The sequence below is a fragment of the Vicugna pacos genome, chromosome 5 (genome assembly GCF_048564905.1).
Source record: "Vicugna pacos chromosome 5, VicPac4, whole genome shotgun sequence".
Lineage (NCBI taxonomy): Eukaryota > Metazoa > Chordata > Mammalia > Artiodactyla > Camelidae > Vicugna > Vicugna pacos.
The window spans coordinates 89,186,350-89,199,790 of record NC_132991.1 but is presented as its reverse complement, the minus strand read 5'-3'; the positions used below and the strand labels follow the sequence as shown (position 1 = coordinate 89,199,790).

General features: G+C 43.5%; 1 protein-coding gene across 2 annotated transcripts in view; it reads right to left on the bottom strand.

The window, feature by feature from the left end:
- ARMC9 (armadillo repeat containing 9) overlaps positions 1-13,441 on the bottom strand; it is a 141,641-nt gene that overhangs the window by 86,895 nt on the left and 41,305 nt on the right. For both annotated transcript variants that reach the window (XM_072961844.1, XM_031677865.2), the window contains exons 10-14: positions 13,325-13,359; positions 10,191-10,302; positions 7,487-7,579; positions 1,455-1,545; positions 25-148 (exon numbers count right to left, since the gene is read on the bottom strand). In XM_072961844.1, coding sequence (XP_072817945.1) covers positions 25-148; positions 1,455-1,545; positions 7,487-7,579; positions 10,191-10,302; positions 13,325-13,359 — 455 coding nt within the window. The remainder of the gene's footprint in view (positions 1-24; positions 149-1,454; positions 1,546-7,486; positions 7,580-10,190; positions 10,303-13,324; positions 13,360-13,441) is intronic.

The window sequence follows — 13,441 nt, the reverse complement described above, 5'->3', positions numbered from 1 at the left end:
CATAACCTGCTGCACGGTCAGCACCTGAGGCTGAACTTCTGCAAGGCCCCCAGCACGTTCTCCCGGGTGATGGCATCCTTGTCCTCCTCCTTCAGCCTTTCCTCCAGCATCCGCAGCACCTTTGTGCTCTGGGCAAGGTAGAGGCGACCTAGTGATATAACCAGAGATGAACAAGTGAGAGAATTGATCTTGCGTTAAGTTCATGCTCCAAAACCCCTGTATACAAAAATTTTGCATGTAACACATGTAGAGTTTGGGTAATTTAATGTTCTAAAAAAATTATTAAAGGGTATTTCATCTGCAAGTTGGTTTTATTGACTCACCTATCTAATGAAGAGAAAATCACTTTTCTTGTCACCTAAACATGAGTCCTCACTGAGTTCTTGTGGGGAGTGATGTCTTTTAGTTACCTGAAATCTTAAACCCAAAAGCCAGATCATGAGGGAAAGGAGGGTGAGGAATCTGTGTGTCATGAGCCCCTTAGTCTTAACACAGAGGCAGCCAAGCAGTGCTTTCTGGACACACCCATGGCCTGGAGAAGAAGGAGGAAACATACCTGGAACCCTATTATAAGCCTTGAATTGTCACAAGACTGTTGTGGACTTGTATCTCGATACATTTATTTCAGACGGAACTGTCAACATTATTATATAAATGGTCCTTGGCACATACCCTGGCTTATCATAAATGTACATGGATGGAAGAACAAAGGAATGAATGAAAAAACTTTTGGAGTATCACACAGTTGCAATTTGAGAACTCCCTTTATTCATGTTAAAAAGAGTTCAAACAAATTAGAATTTATGGATGATAATGGCATTTTGTAAAATCACTTTGAATTCAGTTATGGTGGCACGTTATTTTTGAAATTTTCAAATCCTCTTGATTTAAAAGGTTTAGTCTTTTGAAGGAAATGGTACAGTGCTTATTGGGATCAGCTTTAATTATTTCACCAACCTTATTTTGCCTTAAGAGGAAAATGACAGAAAATGCATTACCCATTATCTTGAAAGCAGTCTAAAAAGTACTATGTTACAAAACCAACAAGCTCACAAAATAAAATAAAACCAGAGGCTTGCAAAATAAACTCCAAAGCCATCAAAATTTGCTCTGACATAAATCCAGAGATATGACAATAACTAATTTTTCACAAAAGACTTTAGATGCATTAAACAATAACAAACTGAGGAAACACGTCATCTCTAAGAAACTTAGGGAAGAATGTCCATTTTCTTTTTTTAAATAATTTTAATGAAAATTATATCAAACTTTTATTATTAGTGCTTTAAAAAAATTTTTTTAATGGAGGTACTGGGGATTGAACTTTGAATACATGATCTCTACCACTGAACTATTACCACCTGCGCTCCCCCAACCAAGAATGTCCATTTTCACAGGGAAAAACACATCCATAAGACCTAGCTCTTCTCTTTGAAGGAAGGCTGGCGTCTCACCTTCTGCCAGGGACGCGAACGCATTGATGAGCCTGGCCGTGTACTGCCGCACCACCTCACTCTTCGAGTGCAGCAGCTGAAGCACACTCCTCTGTGGGAAGACACATCAAAAGAGGAAAAATAATGAGGTTAAAGAAAAGTGAGAGAGAAGCCTATGTGCCCCCCGCGGACCTGCCGTTCTCTTCCTCTGTGTGTGTTTATTAGAGGGGAAATAAACAGACTAAAGCCAAACATTTCATCTGGAAGTCTTGATTTCCAATGGGTTTTTTTCTGAGGGCTGGCAAAGTTATTCAGTCTTCCAAATTAGGAGAAATAATCATACAAAGCATTTAGGACAGTGACTGACACAAGGAAGCAATACTGTTGGCTGTTACGGACGGTTCCTGATGCTTTTCCAGGTCAGAATGATTGAGCCAAGACGCCCATCTAATTCTGCTCCCTCCAAACCACAGTAAAACTACAGTAAGTGATGCTTAAGGGAGACATACATTCTCAAGGACAGAGAGGACATCCCAGGAAACTATAACTACACAATTCTGCAATCAGGAATGCAGGACAGTAACATACTGAGCAGACCCAAGCATGCCAAATGGGAAATGGGAAATTACCCAGTGTACATCGCTTAATCCTCAAAAGGCTCAAGGACTAGAGAAAAATCAAGAAGAATGAGTGAAAGCTGTTAAAGCAGCAGTCTGATGTCACTCATGCCACTCCTCCTGTGTCCCTCCCACCACACACTGGGAGCGCTCGCCTTTGAGGGCAACACGAAGGGTGTCTGGATGCGGGGCACGAGGCACAGATGAGCAGGGCTTCTACACCAAAACTGAGAGTGGGTGGTGCCTAAAAACACAATGAATGCTAAACAGAGAGCCACCCCCAGGACTTCTCCCCGTACCTGGATTCTGGAACTCTGGCAACCAGACCCTTACCCTCTAGGCAGGAGATCAGAAGATGCTTCTTGGAGGAAAATAACCAGCCTGAGGGAAAAGAACCAGAGCTCCTGAAATCGGAGGTTCCCAAAAGATGGCCTACCAGGATCACCCTCCATGGAGCTCTACGCCTACAGAACCTATCCTCACAGTCCGAACTTCCAATCAGCTTCAGTCCCCCCACATTAGGAGATGACCAAGGTCTACCAGGAACTCAACGGAAGTTTCCAATATGGAAAATAAGGCCAAAACAAATGGGGCAGGGCAGAGAAGCAACTTGGAGGAAATGAGACTGTGCAGGGAGAAGAAAACTAAAAATAAACATTTGTCACTAGTATCCTCAGAGGTGTAAGAAGCGATATCGTACCCATGACACAGCAGGATGCTATTTAAAAAGGAGACGGAAAACTGAACAGAAGGGTTGGAAAATAAAGATGAGGAAATGTCCCAGAAAGTGGAACAAAGAGAAAAACACGGAAAACATGGAAAACATGAGGGAAAAGTAAGAAACTTAAAGAGCCAACTTAGGAGGGCCAACATTCATGAAGAGAAAACCGAGAGAGGAAAATCATGAACAGAATAACTCAAGAAAAGTTCCCAGAACTAAAGCTGTCAGATTTAATGGGCTCACAGAGCATTCAGAACAATGAATCAAATACACCTCATGAAAGACATCAGTGGGAGACTCATTAACACTGGTGAAAAGAGAAGATTCAACATCTTTCTGGAGAGAGAAAAAAAAACAGGTCACATACAAAAGGTCAGGAATTAGAGAGGCTTAGGACTTTTCAACAGCAACACTGGAACCTAAAAGACAATGAAGCAATATCTTCAAAAGTCTGAAGGAAAATTACTTATAACCCAGAGTTCTATACAAATAATAAAGATATTTTCAGACATACACAGTCTTGAAAAATATACTCCCCATCCATTCTTTCTCCAGAAGCTATTAACTAAAGAATGTGCTCCACCAAAAAGACAACAGAGAATACTAGAAAGAGCCAATTCAGGAGAGGGGTGATAGGAATCTACAGCCATTTGGTGATGAGAGATTTCTGGAAGGCAGCTGTGCACCAGATGCAGAGAGCCACAGTGCAGACTGAACCGAGCTGCCTCAAGAGAGGGACGCACTGAAGGGGCCTGCGCTGATGGTGCAGGGTGCCTACTGCCACTGCACCATCTTTATTTAGGAAAAATTTTTATTGAAATATAACATCCATACAGAAAACCACACAGATCATATGTGTACAGACTGATGAGTCTTCACCAAGGGGACATGTGAGTAACCCACAACCAGGTCAAGAAACAGAACTTGACCAGACCGCCAGATGCCCCTCTGGGGTCCCTTTCAAAGCAAGGACAACATCTCTCCTAGCTTCTAACATCATACGTTAGTTCTGGTTTTGAAATTTTTAACAAATAAAATCATGCAGTTGGTATTCTTTCACGTCTGACTTTTTCATTCAGTATTACGTTTGCGTGACTCATCCATGTTGTGTGTCTCTTCCCATCGCTTGGTATGTCCCACTTTACAGATATATCACAGCTAATTTATCCATTCAGTTCTTGATAGACACTTGAGTTATAGCCAATGTTTTGGTTCTTATAAGCAGTGCTGCTGTGAATATTCCTGCACATCTTTTAGTGAACATATGGACACATTTCTATTGGGGTCATACTTAGGAGTGGTTCTGCTAGAACATAAACTATGCAGTTTTAACAAACACTGCCAGGGTTCCAAAGCAGTGCCCGAGTAACATATATTCAAACAGAGTACAAAATACCTGGGTAAGGTGAGCTGAGCTCAGACTCACCTGTACTTGGATACCCTTGCCCATGTGCTGATGGAGTTCCAGCTCCCCCTTCCACATCCTGATGTGTGCATCAGCTGTGGACAGTCTTTCCACCCCACAGAAGTGTTCTCATGTGATCAACTCCTGAGAACTAGAAGTAGACCAGGCGAGCTTAAAAACCAAAATGACAGAGCAGCTCACCATTCCTCTTGGCCATAAATATTGCTGCCGGATAAACAGTACCTGGTCAACCTTTCAGCCCTGCCAGACGTCCTGCACTTTCCAGGACACTCTCCTGACCTTGACTACCAATGTCCCCAAAGGGGACCAGTAAGAGCCCAGGGAAGTTATGCCTGATTATAATCCAGCGATTTTGTTCATGTCATCTTTCCCCGAATGCCTTCACCTAATGTGGGAACAGTACCCTTTCCCTGCAGAGCAAGGTTTGTACTTGCTACTCAGCAAACCCCAAATCAAACACTATATTATTCAGGGTACATATACAAATGGGGACCCTATAAAGAAAAGCACGGAGTCAGGGAGGGTATAGCTCAGTGGTAGAGCGCGTGCTTAGCATGCACAAGGTCCTGGGTTCAATCCCCAGCACCACCATTAAAAACAAATATATAAATACATAAACCTAATTACCCCCCCCAAAAGAAATGCATGTAACAAATGAAGACAAAAGTCAAGATGCTATACCCATGTTCGATGCAGCATTATTCACAACAGCCAAAAGATAAAGGCAACTCAAGTGTCCATTGATGGATGAATGGATAAACAAAATGGGGGGTTGTATTATGAAATATTATTCATCCTTAAAAAGGAAGAAAATTCTGACACATGCCACAACATAGATGAGCTCTGAGGACATGATGTTAAGTGAAATAAGCCCAGTTATCTAGGTATCTAGGGTGGTCAAATTCAGAGAAACAGAAAGGATGGTGGCTGCCAGGGGCTAGGGGAAGGGGAATGAGGAGTTTTTGCTTAACGAGTACAGAGTTTCAGTTTTGTGAGATAAAAAGACTTCTGGAGATCATGGTGCACAGAAACATGCGTAGACCCAGCATGACTGAACTGTACATTAAACATGGTTAAGATGGTAAATTTCATATTATGTTTATCTTGCCACAATGTTTTAAAAAGTTCGGATGGTGTGTAACTTTTGATGGAAGGACAGGGGTGCAATCTAGTAGCCTCCAAGTTACTGGAGTTTCTATCTCTTAATCTGAGTGGTGGAAACATTGGTATTTTTTTATTTATTATTATTCTTTAAACTGTTCACACATGTACACTCATCTGTGTGAATGATATATTTCACAACTGAAAACATGATTCTGAAAAATAAGACAAAATTCCTTTGATTTAAGGAACCGTTCTTTTCATAAATGCATATATCATGCTAGATAGGTAAAACTGTCAAATGTGGAAAATTTGACATCATAGCACCTCCAGCAACATGAAACATAGTGGAATGACTTCAAAATCAGCTAAAAATGAAAAACTCAGTTATTTGCAATTTGATTAGATTTGATTCGTTTCAAGGTTTTTTGTTTTGGGTTTTTTTTTTTTTTGTCTAGAACAGTGATTCTCAAAACATGGTCTGGGACCAGTAGCATCAGCATCACCTGAAAGCATGTCGGAAATGCAAATCCACAGGCCCCATCCCAGACCTGCTGACTGGAAACTGCAGGTGGGGCCTGGTAATCTGTTTCGCCAGCTCTCCAGGTGGTAATATCGAACACTAAACTCTGAGAACCACTCAGCCAGACGAACAATTAGTTCAACTTCCAGACTGAAAGGGCCAGTTTGTTTTGGTGTCATGGGGACATGGCATCCACGTTACCCAAGGAGTTTAGTTTTCCTTCTTTGTAGATTCTCAGACATCTTACAATAATTCCAGCCCACTCCTTACTAACAAAAATAATAATAAATAAACCTTAGCAATTAAAAATAATGACTTGAGGAAGAAATGACATCTTCAATGGCTATAAAGATCACGGCATTTTGACAAATATCATATATCACAAAACCAAAGACACTTTTCATTAGAGGACACATTATTTTTTATATACAACCAAGAAAGGAAAAAGCAATTAAACTATAAACTGCCAATTCAACTCTAACAGGCCATCGATTATTAGATATACTCCAGTTTCACAGGTGCTAAAACGCAGGGGTGGGGACTGGATCTTAGACTCAGTGAAATATGATCATTCAGAAAGAATCAGTATTAAATTTACTCTTTGAATTTGAATATGTAAGTCCTGACAGTATATTATTCAGCTGCTTCATGGTTGGTCTCAATGCCATTACAAATACAAACCAAAAAAAAAGTAAAAGAAAGTAAGTCAAGAATCTGAGAGACTATTTTTCATACTTAACTCTTCCATGGGAACAATAAGACTATGTACAAAGAATAAGCTCAAAGCCCTGAAACGTTGTCTCCTGTGCGCACAGCAGATTACACATAATGAGCTTTCACGGGGGAGCTGTTTCATGAGCAATCATAAGAGGTATGGATACTCCAGTCAGTGCACACACTGTGAAGCTTGATAATAGGGAGGTGATGTTTTTAGAGCATTTTGGATAAACGGTCAGCTGAAATAATGAGATGCAGTATCCTCTTTATTTAGGCCATGTTCAAGTTCTGGATCCTCCTCTGGTCTGATAACAGGTGCCAAGAACAGGTAAGAGAGGTGGGGTGTAGGGAGAACCACCACGCCTGGACTTCTCTGTGCTGGGCCCCTGGCTAAGTACTGCCCACACGTAACCACGTGACAACCCCAACAACCTCCTGAGGCAGGATGGCCCCTTCTCAGATGTGGGGAAGCCCCCTTAGACTGAGAAACTTGCTTCAGGTTGTCTGGCCAAGAGGTGGCAGGGCAGAGATCTGACACCTCCAAATCCCAAGCATTTCACATTGCATCAGTAGACCTGTCTGGTCCAAAGCTACATACAAATAGTGTTGACATTTTTTAAGGCAGGCCCAGAAGAAGAAACAAACAAACAAAACGAATCTGCTTACCTACCTTGCCCATCATAAGTCATATTGAGTTTTCAGGACACATGGTAAGCAGTAGGGTGAGGGAAAGAGTTGGGAACTTGAGAAAAGGAAAAATGGCACAAAAGAGCTCCAGAGCTGAATCAAGCAGCACTCTGCATGAGAAGTGAAAAGTGGGCCCAAGTCCAGGGTCAACAGCATCCGGTCACGGTACTGAAGATACGCGTAAAAATGAATGCATTCCCTTCTCAGATCCTCCCCTCGAAATGAAGGCCCTGGCTGGATGCTGGCCCAGCTCTCACCGACCTGGCTGCGGCTCTGACAGTCCAAGAGGTCATTGCTGATGTAGGCTTGCAGAACGGTCTCTCTCTGCTCTCCAGGGTGGGATGTGGTCAAGCGCTAGAAAGAAGAAAAACAAGAGCAACAAGATGCAAGTGTGAACGTGGAGACGAATGTTCCCACAGTTGGTATGTGTTAACGGGCAGTGCCAGCAACTATGCCTTTCAATCCAACAAGATGAACAGTACCCAGCTGGGAGCTAGTCAACCAGCCAACAAGTCAATTAACGAGAAATTACAATGTACTTCCTAATGGGTGATGTAGGAGTCGATTTACACACATGAAATCTCCAGAGCAGTGAAGTGGAAAAGGGCTGGATTGTTAAGTGAGCAGATAAGGGAGGGCTCGCCAATGCCTGGAGAGGGTTTTTATTTTTTTTGCAGGAAGTGGCTCAAGAGCTGGTTCCTGAAGGATGAACAGACTGTTAGGCAGCACAGGGGGTGTGAGAGTGGGGAGGGAGTGGGACGTGCAGTCCAGCTCAGGCAGGTGTGAAATACAGGATGCACTCATGGGGCCCTCAGTGAGGGGAGGACAGGGCAGGCTGTGAGGGCCGTGAGCAAGGGCCATGCCCACAAGCAGACTTGACCCTACAGGGACTGCCACAGCAGTACTGTGACACTGTACACACACGTGTGTGCTTGTGTGTGTGTGCGGGGGTGTGCAGCTGAGTAGAATTTTGTAGACATTGAAAAGCTGTAAGTTTGTTGTGTTGTTTTAAGTAAGAATTTACTTAATGTCCATCGGGCTGTAGGAAAAATGTTTCGTGGAGAGCATGTGAAATGTGTGTGTGTTTGTGCACCTGAGAAAGCCGTGTGACTACTGTGAGCAAACGTCCTTGTGCAGGTTGTCCAGGACAGCCTTGCTAGACAAAGCTCCCTGAGACTGCAGGCGAGGAGCAGCGGGACGGGTAAAGAACGGGGATGGGAAGATGGGAAGAGCCGCAGACCACCTGGAGGCAGGTGTCACTGAGGGACCGGACCCCCGTGGCCCACGAGGGAGGTCCTGAGGGAAGAAAGGACTACATTAAAGGAGGGTGGTACCAGGAGGGTCACATCTGGGGGCTGCTGTTGAGTTTGGAGGCTACTGCTGGACTGGGGTGGAGTGGAGGCTCTGGAGGAGTCTCAGACAGAATCATAAAGATCTGTTTATTTTCCTGGTTGTTCTGACAATGCCATTCACTCAGCAAAGGAATAAATACCCTGTCTCACCAAGAGTACAATGGACTGACAGCAAGTGCCGGGTGGATAATCTAAGAACCAAAGGAAGGATGGGTTTGGTAACTTGAGCAGAGAGGCAAACGTCCAGTGCAGGGCGGCCCCTAGGGAGTCCTCCTGCCGCCCCACGCGCTCCAGTCAACTGGCGCGAACAAATCCGGAGCGACACCACTGACTGGCCACGGGACCCTTTCCGCCGGTCCTGAGTGCACCCTCAGAGCACTCCTCCAGACCCGCCCCCCGGAAGCACTAGCAGCCGTCAGAAGTGCAAGGGAGGAGAGCTTTTTCAATCCGGTGATGGAGAAATCATTCAGAAGCATCTGATGTCAAGATGCCCTCAGGTCTGGGATCCATGAGAGAGTCTGACAGTGCTGCAAGCGAATAAGAACAGATGTCCAGCTAAAGCGTGAACCAGTGTTGGCGTAACCAGCAGTTCTAAAGTGTGTTCGGGGGAACCCCGAGGGGCTTCAGAGCCCCTTCCGGGGGTCTACAAGGTCACAGTTATTTTCATAATAGTACTAAGATATGTTTTTCTTTTCAATGATCTACCTCTCAGAGGCTATATGAAGTGTGATACCATGATAAATTGAATGTAGAAGCAGAGATGAGAATCCAGCTGTCCTCCATTAAGCCAGATATTAAAGAAATTTATTTTAAAAATTTATAAAAATGAGAAAATAAAAAATTAAAGAAAAAATGTTTTAAAGAAATTTACAAAAATGTAAGACAACGTCAGTCTTATTAATTTTCTTTTTGGTTTGGAAAATAGTTACTTTTTATAAAAAATACGTTATGTCCTTGGTTTTTTATTGTTCATCATAAGTGAATTAATAAGTATGTATTTTACATTTTCTGAGTTTTAATTTGCAGCACTGTAAATTTTGGTAGATAAAATTCACAGAAACAAAAGCTCTTTGGGTTCCTCGGTATTTTTGACAGTGTAAAGGGGTCTGAGACCAAAAAGCTTGAGAACCACAGGCTTAACTGTGATCACTCTGAACACTGGGGAGAAAAGCAACCATTTAGACTGGGCTTTATTTTCCTTAAAGACTTGTTAATAGGTTTTTGCCCTTGATGCCTGCTCCTGTGCCCGCCTGGTGACTCCTCAACTTGGACGGAGGTCTCTGCGGAGATGCAGTGTGAGAATGAGTCCATGCTCTGACACGCCGACACCTCCCAGCTGCGAGTGTGGCTCAGGACCAGGAAAGGGCCAGACAGGGGGCACCTCTGGGGCCTTGAAACTGCATATATCAAAGGCGATGGCAACCATAACGTCAAGGAGTTTTTAAAGAGACCACAGCGATCTTCGGAAGCTGCTTTTAACTTTAGCTCTTGGCGTCATCAGGTAGCAGGAAGAAAGAGTTTGAGAAGATGTGTTGAAAGATACAAGCAAGGTAACCAGCCAAGAAAACCGGCTTTTTTTTTTTTTTTTAACTTCAACAAAAAAATGTACGTACCCAGCGCAGAGCCTGCAACAAGAAGGCTTTCAAGCGGTCACTCCCCAGAATCAAATCCTTCTTCAGTTTCTCATAATCCAAGGAGGGCAGTAATGGGACATCCTTCAATTTCCTACTCAGCAACACAAGTCCAAAGAGAAAGAAAAGGGCAGAAGGGCATGTTCACTACATCTCCTGAGTATCATGTCGCCCCATCTAGACCTGCTCGGACGGGCTGAATGGGCAGTGGCCCACTGCCCTCTGTGCTCCTAACTCCAGGCCTCCATGCAGAGGGCTGGGTTCCAGGCTCCCCACCCCAGCTGCAACGAGCTCAGCTCAACCCCTTCTGTTGCATGGACTAAGGGTGATACAGCGGTTTTCCTAAAACGAGGAGTCTCTGCCTAAACGGGTTTAGAAAGCACCACATTCACATTAGGCCGGGGCACCACAGACGGGGATGAAATCATCTTGGAGGCATCATAACTTTCCACCAAAGTTCTATTTAGAATCCTGAGCAAAGCCCAAAGCCTATTAGTGTCAGCAGGCCCCTAGTGTCCTCCCTAAGGACCCGAAGCCACTGTCCCTCTCAAACCTGAGGGACCGGCCTGAGGGAATGTGAGAGACAGACCGGCAGTCAGGAAACACTGTGAGCAGGAGCTGCACCATCGACCCTGCAGCAGGTAGAGGGTGTGGGCAGGAAGCAGCAGCGGGGACAGGCCTGTGAGACGGGGAGTGAGTTGAACAATTTACAAACCTTCCTTGAGAGGACTGCAGGTCAAAGGCCTCAGCGGAAGGCGGGTTTCAAATAAGAGAGATCTCTGTTCAAAGATCTACACTCTGCAGATGACCCAACACCCACTTCTGGTTGTCCAGGTACAAGGACAACCACCTCGGATGCCTTGTCCTGAAACAAGTGTCTTCACATTTTGTTTGCTGTTTTGTAGAACAGAAGGAGATTGGAGTGTGCGGAAAAAACAATGAAAACTGAAAGAGGTCTGTGCTGTCTCAATGCTAATGTCCTCGTTTTGATGTTGCATTACAGTCATGTAAGATGTCACCGCTGGGGAGGCTGGGTGGCCTGACTTCCTGTGAATCTATAATTATTTCAAAATTAAAAAACTAAACAAAATATGATTCTCCCAATATTGTGCTGAGAATATTACTACTCTCTGTACAATATTAAATGAGGATTCATGAAGAATTGAGTGAAAAGACTAAAGATGTTTTTAAGGGTGGAATTAAACTGAGGTAATACCTCTGGGAGGTAGGATTTGGGATTCCTTAAATTTCCTTCTTCGTATCTTCCTAAAGATTCAAGTTTTCTATCATGAGCATATACAACTTACATCATTATAGGGGAAAAGTTATATGCTAGTTTTCAAAATGTTACTGTTTAGAAGACAAGATGAGATCCTCTTACAGGGCCGGGAAGAAAAAGCTAGAAAAGAGGGCATCGAACGAGGTCTCAGTAAACACTTCTGGGGAGGAGAGTCTTCTATCTTATACAGCAAATGGTAGACTCCTGTACATGACATATTGATTATTTTGACTATTTTTTCCTGAGGCAGATACTATTGTGAGTTTAAAAATTAATACAGATAACTTAAAAATTCCAGTTATAAATAACTGGCCCGTATTCTTCAAAAGCATCAAGGCGTAGAAAGACAAAGACTGAAGAATGATTTCAAATGAAAGGAAACTTAAGATGTGACAAGACTAACATGTGATCCTGGACTGAATCCTGGACCAGAGAAAGGACGTAGGGAATAACTGGTAAAACGTGAATAAGGTCTGTAGGTTAGATGACAGTGCTGTTTCAGAGTCAATTTTCTGGTTTTGATAACGGCACTGGGCTTGTGTAAGACAGTAACACTGGGGAGTCTGGGTGAAGGGTATATGGGAATTCTGTGTACTCTTTTTACAACTCTAAGATTATCTCAAAGTGAAAACTTTTTTAAAATTTAACATTCAAACAGGCTCTTTTTCTAGATCAAAGAAGTTCCATTTGTAAAGCCATTTTTGAACATGGGCTATAGCTGGGGCGCTTCTATTGGAAGGAAGAAAACCTGTCATAATTGGGCCACATTCACTTGCCAATAATGGCAATACTACCAGCTAAGCAGCTCAGCAACCCCGCACTTCAGTGGTCCAGCCACTCTCCCACTGTCCAAGAAGCCTGGGCCATGCCTTCTCATCCTCTTAACCCCCGCTACCAACCGCCCCCCTTCACTCTCTGCAGGTCGCTTTGCCTTGCCGCACTTTTATCACTGGGAATACATTTACCGGAGAGTTTACTACGTTCCCAACACTGTACTAAGTGCTTTAAACATACTGCCTTATTTTTAGCCTCACAACAATTCTATAATAGAGTTACTGTTATTATTCTCATTTTACAAGGAAGGAAACTGAGGCACAGAGAAGTTATAAGAAGTGGTCCAAGTCACAGAGCTGGTGGCAGAGGTGGGGTTTTAACCCTGGCAGTCTGCGCTCACCAGCACTGCATTACACGGCCACCATCCAAAGAGAACGAGGTGCAGGGTCAATGTCACACTCGGGCAGGACCGAGGGAGGAGGAACGTTGTATCTACTGCAGGTGCTGAGTGATCTCACAGGACCCCCCGCCCTCCCCTCCACCCAAGGCTGGCAAGAGTCACTAGAACCCACCCTAGTCCTATGTCCACACCAAAGGTTCTCAATTCCCTTGCTACTGCCTGACAAAGTTCCTATGCATCAGATACCTGCGTGAGTGACGACCTAACTGACTTGGAGAGGAATACTCGAGCAGACACCAAGCTACCCTGTAGCCTTGGTCATTATGTGAATCAGCAGAGAACATAAAATGTAGACACTTTAACCCTCTGTTGACTGCCCTTTGACAGGAGATTATATTGATTTCTGCATAATGTTATAGAAACAATTCAACAATTTTTTCCATTTGATGCTACTTAACCAACATAACAGAATTAACATTAAAAGACACTTCTAGTATTACTTATAATTACTGGTATTTCCTTTAATATCCAATATAGCTCTAGCTAATCAAAGAAATTCACTAAGCAAGGCGATTAAGATGAGCATTTCTTAAAGCTACTTTGAATTTCAGTTTTACCCATAACTATTCTCTTTAATAACAGCTCCTAAGAGCAGTTACTTACACGGGTGCCAAGGAGGCTCTTAACATGGTTGAAGCCTGAGGAGGAAGGGGAGAGAAGAAAATAGACTGTGTTAAACATTGACAGCAATGCATTAATCCCTAATCACTGTAATGGCAC